The sequence below is a fragment of the Phascolarctos cinereus genome, unplaced genomic scaffold (genome assembly GCF_003287225.1).
Source record: "Phascolarctos cinereus isolate Bilbo 61053 unplaced genomic scaffold, phaCin_HiC Scaffold_5;HRSCAF=322, whole genome shotgun sequence".
NCBI lineage: Eukaryota > Metazoa > Chordata > Mammalia > Diprotodontia > Phascolarctidae > Phascolarctos > Phascolarctos cinereus.
Genome location: NW_027555958.1, coordinates 347,293,750 through 347,309,835, shown reverse-complemented (window position 1 = coordinate 347,309,835; position 16,086 = coordinate 347,293,750). Strand labels below are relative to the sequence as shown.

Sequence of the window (16,086 nt, the reverse complement as noted above, 5' to 3'; positions counted from 1 at the left end):
ATTAAACATCTTGAACTCTGTAGATATCTTAAGCTCAGCATGTCCAAAACAGAGTTCATTATTTATCCCTCAGACCATCCCTTTTTCCCAGCTAACTTATTACTGTTGAGGACACCGGCATCCTCCATGTCACCCAGGCTTTTATCTAGGTGTTACACTCAACTCCTCTCTCTTACCTCCTATGTACAGCCTAGTGCCAGTTACTGTCAGTTTTTCCTTCACAGCATCTCTGTTCATGTACCTTTCCTCTGACCACTGCATTCACCCTGGTGCTGGATCGTCATCCTAAGTGATGACATCATGCCCACATTATGGCTATATTAGGCTGAATGGTTTTCTTGCCATAAGTCTCTCCCTATTCTATTCTGTCTTCCATTTGGCTGTCAAAGTATTTTTTCCTAAAGTGCAAGTTGGACACTATCATAAACTATTTCCTCCTCCCTATCCACCTTTGCAGACTTTTTATATTTTCTCTCCACCCTCAGTCCCTCCCATGTATTCTGTGATCCAGTAACATTGGCCTTCTTATTGTTCCTTAAACAAGACTCTTGACCTCCCAACTCATTTTTTTCACTGGCTTTTCCTGTTCCTGGAATGCTCTCTCTCCTCATCTCCAACTCCCATCTTTCCTGGCTTTTCTCAGCTTCCTGCTAAAATCCCACTTTCTACAGTAACTTCCTAATCACTCTTAATCCTGGTGTCTTCTCTCTGTTTATCATTTCCAAACAATTCCAAGCACATTTTCTCTTTGGTTAAGGCCAGGGCTTTGTAAGTGCCTTCCACTCAGAATCAAGCAAGAATCTATTTCTTACATCATTCTACTATTTGTCAGGCATTATGCTAGGCTCCATTGTGTCATGGTTGTATATTGGACTTAGAGTTGGGAAATTTGAATTCACATCCTGCTTTTGTCATTTTTTACTTTTGTGAAGTTGTGAAGTAAACCACTGTGGGCCTCATTTTTCTCATCTGTTAAATGAGAGGTTTGGACTAGATGAGAAGAACTTTAATACTTAATGTCATTATCAGAATAATTCCTTTAAATAAGCATACTCATAAAGTGATCACTCTATACATATCAGTGAATGATTTACATTCACTTAGTATACACCAGGTATATGATAAATGTTTTTTTAAATAAATGAATAAAGCTTTATTTGAGGGAAAAGCCCTACGTTTTGATCAATGGACACATTTGCTAATCAAAACACCATGCTGGGTTCTATGGGGGCAGCTGATTCACTGATATGTATAGTGACATCTAGATTTTAAAATTAAATCCTTTTATGTCATAAACTTAGTATTTTGGAGACAACGTTAAGAATATTTATCTTATCATTATTCTGTATTAACTTTTGGTAGGAGAGAACAGGAAGCAGAAAGGCAGGAAGTGGAGAATTGACTCATGGGTATTTGTGCTGAGTAGATGCTAGAGTACCTAATGCCCAGATAGACAGACATTTAGTACAAAAATATTGCTGTGGTATGTTTGCCTTGGTAATTTCTGATAAACAGGAGGCTTGTCTTGGTCTGTTGCTTGACATGACTAAATTATCACTGCAGGTCTTTTCTACTCTAGTCTGCTTTGGATTGGCTGAGACAGGATCCCAGAGTTATCCACTATGACATATATCCCACTTAAAAAATTATAAATTACAGGGTTTGGGATATATAATTTTACTTTTTTGGACAACTTTGCTAAGTCATATCTTGTGTACTAAGTGGTATCTTATTTCTTTATCTAAAACTGAAAATAAAAGTATTTATTTGTAATAGAGTTTGAATTGTCCTTTACTATGAATACATGTTTAATTTTAATATCTAAATTGTTAAATTAGATTATAAATCTTATTCTTCATCTCTTAATTAATGTGCCTTTTCTTTTTTCCTTTCTCTTGTTAAGAGAATGTTTGCTTTCCTTGACTAGAAAAACAGTCAAAAGAATATACAGGATATTTAACATTAGTGATACTAAGTCTTCAACTTATCAAAATATGTAACTTAATAAACTGGAATTTTAATAATTAATTCTTGAGGTTAGTGATTGGAAGACTGATTTTATGGAAAGTTTTTACTTTCTCAGTTTAAATGTAAGTTTTTGCCTTGTCCTTTGATACCCTGCACAAATGAAAATCTTTTGTTATCTAAGCAATGTATCATGGTTAGAATACTAAATCAAGTTACATTCAGATTACAAAATTCAGACAAATACTTTGTAATTTTGGCAGAATATGAGCATTTGGTTACACTGATGCTTTTTAAATATTCTGAAGAGTTTTGTCAAAATAGATCTGAAGTCTGTTTCTGACTTTGTCACTAGGATTTTTTTTATACTAATATTTATTGCTATGCAAAATGCATATTACAAAGAAAAAAGGTTGACAGTCAAACTGACAGAAGCTGTGAAATTCAGAATTAGGCCTGTCATACTTTTTTTTTTTACCTTTTTATACCTAAGAATTATAGTTCTTACGGCAAATTGTCATATCTCAAAATTATTTCATCTTTCCTTTGAATTCCAAAGCATTTTATATATTTTTTAATTTATACTTATTATCTGTGAATTAGGTCAGAGTGTGGTGATTGCATTTTTTTAATATATAGGCATATTTATTTATTTATTTATTCTTTTCCTCTCTTTTTTGGGTGGGGTTAGCCAATTGGGGTTAAAGTGAGTTGCCCAGGGTCACACAGTTAGCAAATGTCAGGTGTCTGAGGCCGGTTTTGAACTCAGGTCCTCCTGACTCCCAGGCTATGTATTTAGATATATTTAGAACACATAGTATGCACATCATTTTTTGGTAGTGCTTTCAAATAGCAAATGAAGCACATGCAATTGAAACTCTAAGTAATAGAATATTATGGAGATCTAAACTGACATTATGTTGAGAATAATATCTATGTAGTTATACATAATTTTATATGTAATTTCTTAATCTTTACCTAAAAATGAAAATAAAATACTCTTTTTTTATAATAGAGGTTGGATTGTTTCATTGAGTCATTTTAGGGAGCATGAGCCTAGACCCCACCTGGACATTTTCTGGGAACACTCTAAACATGATGACTCCATATTTGGGTGGAATTTGAGATGCTGAGACACCACATGGATGGAAAGAACCAAGGAGTCATCATATCTGCCACTACACAATTATTGTGTCATCATGTTCCTGGAGGTCCTAGAAGTTTCCAGGGAAGCTTCTGGTTCATGTTTCCTGGGATGTCCCTTATAGGCCAATTTGGCCTGTACTGGAATCAAGGAGTTAGAATCAATAAACTTTTTTTTTTTTAGGCAATTGGGGTTAAGTGACCTGCCCAGGGTCACACAGCTAGTATGTGTCAAGTGTTTGGTCTGAGGCCGGATTTGAACTTAGGTCCTCCTGACTCCAGGGCCAGTGCTCTGTCCACTGAGCCACTTAGCTGCCCCCCAATAAACATTTATTAAATGTTTACTATGTGCCAGGAATTGTGCCAGATGCTGGGAATAAAAAAAAAAAAGGCAAAAGATAGTCCCTGCCCTCAATGAGGTCACATGGAGGCATTATGAAGTCATACAGCTACAATGAGAAATAATCTGAGGAGGTGTGAGTTACAAAGTTGAATTCATTTTGTAGAATTCTGAGTTTCTGGAGATCATGAAATCCAGGAGATCAGTGAGGTAGGAAATGATGAGGTGAATTTTCTGGTGTCCTCCTCAGAAGGAGGGGATGGCAGAAGCTCCAAGATGTCCACTGCCATCCCCCACCCTCTCCCATCAGAGGGAGGTGGGGGAATCTAGATACAGTAAGTGCTGAGGAAGTGTGAGTTTCAGAGTTAATTTCAACTTGCAGGATGATAAGTTTTGGGACAATTCATATTCACACTACATACAGTATGACACATATTTAAATGATGTAATGGTCTTCTTACAACTATATTAAATATTTAGATGTCCGTTTTTAATTCATTATCAATTAGAAATTGGGTATGGCCATTGAACAAATACCTTTTTTTTTCTGCACTGCAAATTGTATATTCATAATCAGTGATATTTAATTATCATTAACAAAAATTTATTGACTGTCATTGTATAAGGTATTTTATGGAAATGCTGAGAATGTAGAAGATACAAAATGTAATTTTTAAGTGTCATCCTCTTGACTAGTAGTAAAAGGGAAAAAATAAGAGTTAAAAGAGGCAAATTCAAAACAAACTTATGATAACACCCTGTTGACTATAGGACAAAGTCCAAGTACCTTACTTAGCTTTACATTCAAAGCCCCCCACAGTCTAGCCTTTAGTTTCCTTTTCAAATTTTTTATCACTACTATACTTAACCTTTCATGGGACCCAAAAAAGTATTTTTTTTTGTTTAGGCAATTGGAGTTAAGTGATTTGCCCAGGGTCACACAGCTAGTAAGTGTCTAGTGTTTGGTATGAGTCTGGATTTGAACTCAGGTCCTCCTGACTTCAGGGCCAGAGCTCTATCCACTGCGCCACCTAGCTGCCCCATCATTGTTTTTTTGATATGTCTCTTGCATTTCCGTCTTCATGTACTTGCTCACTTGGAATTCTGTTTACTTACCTCTTTATCAAAATCCTGTGTGTTTTTCAATTATAGAAAAGCTTGAATACCTCTTTTCCTACCTCTTTCAGAAAGTCTTCCCTAACTATCTCGGTCTGACTTATATTAAACCACTCAGTGGGCTTTTTATATATAAATATACATAGCCGTTTAGACACACACATACCTGCCTGCAGACCACTGAATTGTATCTTGAAGTTTTTGTGTCTCCCACAGTAATGATAATAATAATAATTGCTAACATTTAGATAGCCCTTACTATGTGCTAGGCACTGTGCTAAGCATGCTATTGTTATCTCATTTGATCCTCACAACAACTCTGGGAGTTGGTATTGTTATCTCCATTTTACAAATAGGGAAACTGAAACATCTAATTGACATGCCCAGGGTTATACAGCTTGTATGTTTCTCAGGCCACATTTGAACTCAGACCTTCCTAACTCCAGCTCCAGTGTTCTATCCATTGCACCACTTAGCTGCCTCCATAGAACCCAGCATGGTGTTTTGATTAGCAAATGTGTCCATTGATCAAAATGTAGGGCTTTTCCCTCAAATAAAGCTTTATTCATTTATTTAAAAAAACATTTATCATATACCTGGTGTATACTAGACGCTGTTGTCAGAAGATACAAAGACAAACATGAAACAGGCCCTGCCTCAAAGAATATACTGGGAAAAGATGTCATATACCCAGATAAGTCATCATAAAAAATAAAGTGAATACGAAGCAATAGAGGGGAGAGCATTGATAACTAGGGGGAATTAGGAATGGCCTCATGTAGGAAATAGCATTTGAGTGGAGCCTAAAAGGAAGCTAGAGATTATAAGAGGAGAGTAGAGAGTATGTTCCAGGGATGGGAGGCAATATTTACATATTTATATGAATGGGAGACAGCAAATATATTTTTGGCTGGAACCTAAGTGTGTGAGGGAAAGTAATGTAAGATTTACTGGAATAATAGGTTAGAAACATATTTTAAAAATCTTTAGATAGTTTGAGACTTAAGTAATATTTTGCTGACTTAGCTACAAAATATTAAAATGTCAATATTTAGTGCTCAGTTTGTATTGAGTTAATTTTATATCTAAGCATCTATTTGTTTGTATAAATCAATTATGTGCTATCATAGTGGCTGTGCCATTTTTTATATGACCTTAAGAAAAATGTAAAACTTCTCCGGGCTTGATATCTATAAAAAGAGAGATCTTTAAAGTATACTTCAGTTCTATGTGATTGTGTGAACCATTCATTACTTAATTTTCATTACTCATTTTTCATTTGTCCCTTTCCAGACAATGAATGACTTTGACTATTTGAAACTGTTGGGTAAAGGCACTTTTGGAAAAGTGATTTTGGTTCGAGAGAAGGCAAGTGGAAAATATTATGCTATGAAGATTTTGAAGAAAGAAGTAATTATTGCAAAGGTAACCTATTTCCCCCTTCTTTCAGAAATTTTATCCTGTGAAGTAGGAATTTTCACTTTCCCTATCATACAATGGATAAAGTTGTGCTTCCTTTAAAGTAAAATCTGATTTTTAATATTTACTTAGTAATTTGGAAAATACATAATAATAATATAACTACTGATATTTCAAAAGAATAATAATTTTGATTTTAAATATGTGGAAATGCAACATTATTTTCTGTGTAACTCATTGTATGAACAGTATTAAAATATTTTGCATTAAAAAGCACTGACATGCTGAATTCAGTATGTTATTATTCAAATTCAACATGCTATGATTGGTATTGTTTGGCACATTTATGGCCCCATAAGGTAGACAAAAAGTGAATATTTTAAAGAAAATTAAGGGGGTAGATTCTTATAAGGAAAGGCCACTGTAGGCTTTGACATTCTGTTGCATAGCCTTCTGAATTCCCCTGATGACTATGTTAAACTTAAAACTTCGTAATAAAGTATCTTGTTAATTATTTTAGTACCTTTTTCCTAGCACTGATTTACCTCTAGACTAAAATTTAATGTCTTTATTAACAGATACCCACTCTATCTTTTCCTGTGTACCAAAAAACTGTTTTCATTTTATCAAGAATTCTGCCTTTGAATCATTGTACATTACTTCTTGATCTGGAATATTTGCTTCCATTCCTTCTGCCAAACCATGTCCCTTCTTGGTTCCAAGCTTACCAACTTTTTATTGCCCGTTATCTGTAAGGCACTTGGTGCTGGAGGAGATATAATCTGGAAATAATTAAAATATGTTCATTTCTTCTAAGGAGCTTCAATCTCCTTGGGAAATTAAATACATACATGTAAAGGATATGTGTCAGTAGTTCACCAAACTTATCCTTTCTCCTTTTCTCCTCTGAAGGAAGTGTAAGTGTACATCCTTTCCAGAAAAGGATGTGTTGGAAATTCCCACCTCCCCATACCCCCCAAAAAAGAATGTATAGGAACTTCTGGGATAGTAATCTTGACTAGAGATGCAGTGTGGGAGAAGAACCGGGTTACCACTGCAGACTGAGTAAATGTTATGCTTTAAAAGTTTGGGAGTGAGTCTGGGCTAGGCTGGGCTAAACTGGACTGGGCTGAACTGAACTGAAGTGAAGGAGTTATTCAGAATGCCAGGGCTGTGTTGAAATACATGAATTCTGAGGCAAAGGAACTTGCTACTGTTTGTTGGAATCAAGCATACCCATCAGAGGCTGAGGAGAGGTACTCAATCTGAATCTCTAGGAAAGATGCTAAACCTGTAGCCGTAAATGAGGCCATGAAAATTTAATATAGTGCTGTGAGTTCGTGACATTTCTTTTAATTTCATGGGAGAGAGTATTTTCCAAGTGCTGTGCCAAGGACTCTCATGTAAGTCCTGTCAGTGTTTAAATAAGCCTGTTCTGTGTTTATGCTTTTGTTAGATTGAGGGCTTGCAGGGGAGTGGAAGATCCTTTGAGAGAAAAAAGCCATTTAAGTGTTAACTCTATGAACTAACTCAGACGATTGCTATTAGTATTTAATATACAGCTAACATTCTCGTCTTTGCCCCTCCATTTCTTTCCTTTTTCCTTTGTCCCAGAGCATCAGTGTGTATATATGAGTATTGTTTACCAGACTTGCATTATAGTATGATTTCTGCTTTCATTTTCCATGAAAGAGGTTTATTTGGGAGAAGGAGCAGGAGAATGTCTTGAGGTGAAAAAGAAATTGTAAAGGAGGAAATTTGAAGGATGACTTGGAATATATTAAAAACCGTGCCATGAATGTATTACAAGAGAAGCAGGATACATATTTCTCTGTGCTGTGGTTAGATGATGAATTCTTAACCCACTAGGATGGAAGCAACTACAAAAGATAAAATAGATAATTTTAATTGCATGAAATTGAGAAACTTTCACGTGAGTGCAGTAGATAGAGTGCTAAATCTGGAGTCAGGAAGATCTAAGTTCAAATCTAGCTTCAGACACTTACTAGCTGTGTGACCCTGGGAAAGTCACTTAACCTCTGCCTGTCTCACCTCATTTAAAATGGGAATAATAATAACACCTACCTCCTGGAGTTGTTGTGATGATCAAATGAGATAATATTTGTAAAGCCCTTAACACGGTGCCTGGTACATAATGAGCATTATATAAATGTTAGCTAATGATGCTTACTATCATTATCATATATATGAGATAAAAAGGAGAGAAGAGGGAGCTCTCAGCAAATAGCTTCAATATTTTCAGTCAAATATGAGGCCAGGTCCTCGACTGAGAGGGTTGGGGAGGGAGAGCCAGTTTAAGAAACTGTAAAAAGTTTACAAAAGGCACAATGGTGAGTGGTATAGTGAGTCAATTAAGAATGACAGCATTACCTTACTATGGTGAGGGCCTAATTGATATTAAGTAAAGTAAATTTGTAGTGGACCCAGTCAACATAGTTATTATTTTCTCCGGCTTTGTTCAGCAGCATATGAGTAGGAGCAAAGGCAACATCTGGTTGGGGTAATCCAAGGCTGAGGCTTGGTAAGGTAAGATCAGTGTGATAGGATAAGGAATAAAGACTAGAGAGAAGAGGACAGTTTAGAATTGAGCTGGTTTACCAAGGGGTCAAGATAGGGAAGAGAGGACAATATAGGGTTGACAGACTTGGAAAGAATCAACGGATTGAGGTGTTAGAGGTCACCATGAGGCCCAAGAAGAGGATTTGGGGTTACAAGGCATATGGAGAGGTGGAATGACAATAGATTGTGATCAGGTAAAGAAATTTCATAGCATGAACTTGGAAGTGGAATTAAAATGTCTATACTGTTTGTCCCAAAGAGTTCTCTGCTAGGCATAAATCCCAATGAGGTCACTGACAAAAAGAAAGGCTCCATATGCAACAAAACAACACTTTTTAAGGTAGCAAAGAACTGGATGCAAGTAGAAACCTAGTTATTGGGAAATGGCTAATTAAATTGAGTTACATGAATGCAGTGGGACATTATTGTCCCATAAGAAGCTAAGCATCCTGAGTACAAAGAAGATTATATAAAACTGATGCCAAGTGAAATAAGCAGAGCCAAGAAAATAATATATACACAATGATTATAACCAGAACAATAACCACAAAATAATTTAAACTGAATATTGCAAAATTATAAAGGACAAGCTTGGTCTCAAAGTCTCCTCCTTTGCAGAGGTGGGGGGGTCCACAAGTGTGGAACATTGTATATAATTTCAGATTTTTATAATAGATTCTTCAGTTGTGCTGATTTATTCCCCCTTTCCTCTTTAAAAAAATTCTTTGTTCTCTGGGAGGGAGACTTGTGTGCCCCTCAGGAAAGATTTAGGTATGTGAAGTAAATGATTTCAATAAAAATTATTTAAAAAAGATAAGTAGTAGAAGGGGAAGCTAGGTGGCACAGTGGGTAAATGGCTGGGACTGGAGTCAGGAGGACTGCTCTTCACAAGTTGAAATCTGGCTTCAGACACTTAGTAGCTGTGTCACTGAACCCTATTTGCCTCAGTTTCCTCATTTGTAAAATGAGTTGGAGAAGGAAACAGCAAGCCACTCCAGTATATTTGCCCAAAAAATCCCAAATGGGGTCGTGAAGAATCAGACATGACTGAAATGACTGAACAAGTAGAAGACACAGAAATGAACAGGGAAGTTGAGATGACTAATAAGTAAAGACAAAATGTTAGTAAGGCAATGAAATAGAATATGTGAGTGGTTTTCAAGATGTTAACAATGTTAACCTTTGGTGTCCCTCAGGATTTTGTCTTGTGCTCTCTTCTTGTCTTCTTCTATGCTACTGCACTTGCTGATCTCATCAGCAACTCTGGATTTAACTACCAGTTCTATGCTGATGATTCTCCAGTCTGCCTATCTTGCCCCAGTCTTTCTGCAGACCTTCAACCTTATATCTCCAGTTACTTTTCAGACATCTCAAACTGGATATCCATTAGATATCTTAAACTCAGTGTGTCCAAAACTGAACTCATTATCTTTCCCCATAATATTCCTCTCCTTCTACCTTCTCTGTTACTATAAAGGGTAACACCATGCTTCCCTCAAGCTTGCAGCCTAGGATTCATCTAAGATTCTTCACTTTCTCTCACCCCTCACATCCAGTCAATTGACAAGGTCTGTTGATTTTACCTTTGCAACATTTCTTGCATATGTCTTCTTTTCTTCTCTAACTCTGCCACCTCTCTGTTGCAGGCCTTCATCACCTTGATTATTGCAATACCCATGCTGGTGGGTATGCCTGCTTCAGGTCTCTCTCCACTCCAATTCATCCTCCATTCAGCCACTGAAATGATTTTCATGTCACTCCCCCTACTCAGTAAACTCCAGTGACTTCTGTTGCCTGTAGGAGCAAATACAAAATGCTCTGTTTGGCTTTCAAAGTCCTTTATAACCTACTCTCCCTCTCTCACCTTTCCATTCTTCTTATATCTTACTCCCTGACATGCACTCTTCCATTCAGTGACACTGGCCTCCTGACTGATCCACACGAGACACTTCACCTCTTGGCATTCTTCCTTATACCTGAAATCCTGTCCCTCCTCTGTTCCCACTACTGATCTCTTTGGCTTCCTTTAAGTCCCAACTAAGATCCTCCTCCTTTATAAGAAACCTTCCCCAACCCCTCTTAATTTCAGTGCCTTCTCTCTTTTAATTATTTCCTATTTATCCTGTATATAGCTTGCTTTTTATATATTTGCATGTGTCTCTCCCATTATTTTGTAAGCTCTTTAAGGTCTGGGACTTTCTTTTGCTTCTTTTTGTATCCCCAGCACTTAGCGCAATACCTGACACATAGTGGTGCTTAATAAATATTTATTGATTGCTTGATTTTCATGTGCTAATAAATTAACAAAGTGATATGAAATAGAGAAAGTCCTAAGAAGGTTAGAAGAAAAGTCAATCCCTATGAAGAGTCTGGCACATTTCTCTAGGGGAGAGAACTTGATGTTGTGCATTAAAAAGAAAATTCTTCTTGAAGAGTGCGGAAGTAGAGCTGTGATGGTTTGTGGCTTCTTGCTTAATGAATTTTGAGGCAGCTGTGTATTAACATGACAGTAAAATGGTTGGCTATCTTCTTGGGTCATACATATACACACACACACACACACACACATATATTGGGACATACAGACAGACAGACAGACATACATACACACACACACACACACACACACACACACGGGAGTATTTGTGTATTTGTATGTATATCTCCAGACCATGATGTTGATTTACTTCCTAATGCTCATAGATTTCCACAACACATTTCTTCTGATTCACATAAGTACAAATAGTAATGCTAAAAGGTAAAAGGTATCCAGAAAGCATCACTGAGACTTAAACAATCTTGGGCCCCAAACTGAATTATGTCCTTAGGTCTTTTCATCAATGAATCAATCAACAAACATGTGTTAAGCACTTTCTCTGTGTTAGGAACTATTCTAGGTGCTAGGGATACAAAAACAAAAATAAGTCAATCCCTACTCTTTTAAAACAAAATTGTGTTTTGTTTTTCCTCAGTTGCACATAAAAACAATTTTTATAACATATGTTCTTAAAATTGAGTTCCAAATTCTCTTCCTTCTTCCACAACCATTCATTGAGAAGGCAGGCAGTTTGATATAGTCATACACATATAGTCATGCAAAACATATTTCCATATTAGTAATATTGTGGAAGAAAACATAGACAATAACAAAAATCCAGGAAAAATAAAGGGAAAAAAGTGGGCTTCGATCTGTTTTGAGACTCTATCTTTTTTTTCTCTGGGGATGGATAGCATTTTTTATCATAAGTCCTTTAGAGATGTCTTAGATCACTGTATTGCTGAGAATAGCTAAGTCATTCATAGTTGATCATCTTACAGTATTGCCCTTAACTGTGTAGAATGTTCTCCTGGTTCTACTCATTTCGCTTGCATCAGTTCATGTAAGTCTTAGCAAGTTTTGCTGAGAGCATCTAGCTCATCATTTCTTATAGCACAATAGTATTCTATCACAATCATATATCACAAATTGTTCAGCCATTCCCCAATTGATGGGCATCCTCTCAGTTTCTAATTTTTTGCTACCAGAAAAGAACTGCTATAAATATTTCACGATATTTCCAAATTGCTCTGTATAATGGTTGAATCAGTTCACCTTTCCATCAACAGTGCATTAGTGTCTCAATTTTCCCGTATCCCCTCTAAAATTTGTCATTTTCCTTTTCTGTCCTATTAAGAAATCTGATAGGTGTGAAGTAGTACCTCAGAATTGTTTTAATTTGTATTTCTCCAATCAATAGTGATTTACAGTGTTTTTTCATATGGCTGTAGTTTTTATTACTTCATCTGAAAAACTGACTTCATATTTTTTGATCATTTGCCAACTGGGGAATGGCTCTTATTTTATATTATATATATACATATATATGTGTGTGTGTGTGTGTAAAATTTGACTCATTTCTCTCTATATTTGAAAGATGAGACCTTTATCAGAGAAACTTGCTTCAAAAATTTTTTTTCAGTTAGAATTGCTATGTATGATCATATTAAACATATTTTTACACATTAGTCATGTTGTGAAAGAATAATCAGAACAAAAGGGAAAAACCATGAGAAAGAAAAATATAAAAGAGAAAATAGTATGCTTCCACCTGCATTCAGACTCCATAGTTCTTTTTCTGGATGTGGATAGTGTTTTCCATCATGAGTCTTTTGGAATTGTCTTACATCATTCCAAAGAGCTATGTCAGTCATCACACAATGTTGCTAATACTGTGTATAATGTTTTCCTGGTTCAGCACCAGTTCATTTAAGTCTTTCCAGGTTTTTCTGAAATCTGCCTATTTACCATTTCTTATGGAACCATAGTATTCCATTATGTTCATGTACCACAACTTGTTAGCCATAACCCAATTGATGGGCATCCCCTCAATTTCCCATTTTTTGCCATCACAGAAAGAGCTGCTATAAATATTTTTGTATGTATTTTTCCCATTTTTATATTCTCTTTGGGATACAGACCCAGTAGTGGCATTGCTGGATCAAAGGGTATACACAGTTTTATAGCCCTTTGGGCATAGTTCCACATTATTCTCCAGAATGTTTGAATCAGTTCACAACTGTGTTAGTGTTCCAGTTTTCACACGTCTTCTCCAACAGTTATCATTTTCTGTTTTTTTTTCATGTTAGCCAATCTGATAGGTGTGATATGGTACCGTAGAGTTATTTTAATTTGCAATAGTGATTTAGAGCATTTTTTCATACGATTATAGGTAGCTCTAATTTCTTCATCTGAAAACTGCCTGTTCATATCCTTTGACTGTTTATCAATTGGGGAGTTACTTGTATTCTTATAGATTTGACTTAGTTTTCTCTATATATTTTAAAAATGAAGCCTTTATCAGAGACACTGGTTGTAAAAATTGTTTCCCAGGTTTCTGCTTCCCTTCTAATCTTGGTTGCATTGGCTTTGTTTGTGTAGAATTTTTTAAAGTTAATGCAACCAAATTTATCCATTTTGCACATTATAATGTTCTCTATCTCTTGTTTGGTCATAAATTCTTTCCTTCTCCATAGATCTGACAGGTAAACTATTCCTTGCTCTTCTACTTTGCTTATGATATCACCCTTTATGTCTAAATCATATACCCATTTTGACCTTACCTTATCTTGGTCTAACAGTGAAAGATGTTGGTCTGTGCCTATTTTCTGCCCTACTGTTTTCCAGTTTTCCCAGCAGCTTTTGTTAAATAGTGAGTTCTCATCCCAGAAGCCGGAGTCTTTGGGTTTGTCGAATAGTAGATTACTGTAGTCGTTGACTGCTGTGTCTTGTGTACCTAACCTATTCCACTGATCCACCCCTCTGTTTCTTAGCCAGTACCAACTAGTTTTGATGATTGTTGCTTTGTAACACAGTTTTAGATCTGGTATGGCTAGGCCGTTTTCCCTTGCATTTCTTTTCATCAGTTCCCTTTATATTCTGGACCTTTTGTTCTTCCAGATGAATTTTGTTATTATTTTTTCTAGCTCTATAAAATAATTTTTGGTAGGTTGATTGATATGGCATATAAACCTCATTCTTCTGCACTTTTTTCTTGCAAAACTAGCAGATTTTAAAAAGGAGCCTTTTGCTAGAGATACCATCTATATCTATAATTGAAGTTCTTCAGAGATCCCCGGTATTCACATATGTAATTTTAATGCCTACCCCAGGTTATAGCACAATTCATTTATAGTTATTATTAATGAATGCAAAAAAAAGTTTCAAAATTTTCTAACCACTAAATTTTGGTCACTGTTATTTTTAACTTTATGTTTTGACAAGTTGCTTTTAAATGTAATTAAAAATTATTGGCATCTGTGTTTACTTTTTATCTTAAGCATACCTTATCTTCATAGCAATGACTAAAGGATATGTGAACTAGAGTAATGCAAAATTTGCATTAAGGGAATGTTTATCTGATTAAATATAAAATATGGTGGGAAACTACTTTAAAATATATTAATACAGTATTACTTCTATCCTACTCTTATCAAGTGGATGTTGAACAAGATATTATTGTTAAAGTTAGTTAACATATATCAATTTGTTAATCCTTTTTTGCAGAATTTAAAAGATTATTTTCTGTCCTTGATAACAAATAAGAGATAAAAATCGATTTTTAAAAGATATATTGGTCAATATATAGTAGATAACAAAAGCTTCTTAAATTGAATCGATGTCAGTAAGGAAAGTAAAGTTTATACTAAGTTTATTGTTTCTCTAAACATTGGAAATGTATCTTTGTTTCCTCTTTGTTTAGTCCTCCCAGTAGCTGGCACTCAAATGGTATAGCATTCTGAAACATGTAAAGGGACTTTCTATAATGTATGATGAGAAATTGCTATAATCACTAAAATTTTTTGCAAACATTATGCTCTTTGTTGTTATAATACTGATATTAATTTCTATTACCAATAATGCAACGTGACTAAAAAAAAGATTTACTTCAGTTCAATTCATTAAGCATTTATTTCTCCTTATTTGTGAGTGCTTTGTAAAGACAAAACTAAAACAGTTTCTACACTCAACAAGCTCACATTCTACAAGGGAAAGCAACATGCATATAGATAAATAAATTAGAAGTAATTCTGGGGGATGGAGAGCTCTAGTTTTGGAGTATGGAGGGAGGCATCCAGAAAGGCCTCTCCTGTAGGTGGTAGCACTTGAGCTGAACATTGAAGGAAACTTTGGATAATGGGAGATAGAGGTGAAGAGAGAGACCATTATAGGTATGAAGGCAGGAGACAGATTATCTGCTAACATGTCTCTGCTAAGTCTTTTGTTCTTCAATCTAAAACATTATCAGTTTTCAGTCAAGCTCCAGGCCATTCACCTTCTTGAAAAGAGAAAAAAGAGAAAGTTGTGCTCTGGTTAGCTTTTCAGTAATCTTCCAAAAATGTGGAACCCAGAGCTAACCAGAGTATGCCAGATGGTTTGACTGGGAGTATGGTGGAATGATCACTCTCTTTCCTCTATTAATGCAGCATAAGTTTTTATTGGCTTTTTTAGCTGGCAGTCCACTAAAGCTCTCAGTCTTTTTCAGTGAAGTTGTTAAAATTTGAGAAGTTTGGTAGCTTTCTGGTAAAGAATTTGAAATGCAGATACCTGAATTCTCTGATGTCTCAATTGAATTTTATAAGTATAGTGAGGCTTTCAGGTTCACTCTCCCAAACCTGCAGGTGCATTAGCAAGTCAGTATCCCAGAAAAAGGCTACATTTCCCTCTAAGCATTCTAGGAGTATGCTAAGGAGATAGGGATGGATTTCTCTAATGCCATAGCTCTTGAGCCTGCATTATAATGTGTTCTCCCCAATTTTAACCACCAGTGATTAGTTTTTACAAAGGGATATTTACTTTGAAAATATCACATTAACAGAAGTTACAAAGCACTTCTCCCCAACACCTGGGTGAACATTCTACCTTCATTGGTTAGAATGGGCTTAGATTTAAAGCAGTTTCTGTGTAGCTTTTGCCACATCAATTTCACTTTTGAATTCAGCATCTTGACTTGGCTTTTGATGTATGTTGTATCAAGCAGGTTAAC

General features: G+C 35.7%; 1 protein-coding gene across 8 annotated transcripts in view; it reads left to right on the top strand.

Annotated features, from left to right (window-relative positions):
• Positions 1-16,086, top strand: part of AKT3 (AKT serine/threonine kinase 3) — a 414,511-nt gene that overhangs the window by 270,742 nt on the left and 127,683 nt on the right. For all 8 annotated transcript variants that reach the window (XM_078156268.1, XM_078156264.1, XM_078156263.1 and 5 more), the window contains one exon: positions 5,858-5,989. In XM_078156268.1, coding sequence (XP_078012394.1) covers positions 5,858-5,989 — 132 coding nt within the window. The remainder of the gene's footprint in view (positions 1-5,857; positions 5,990-16,086) is intronic.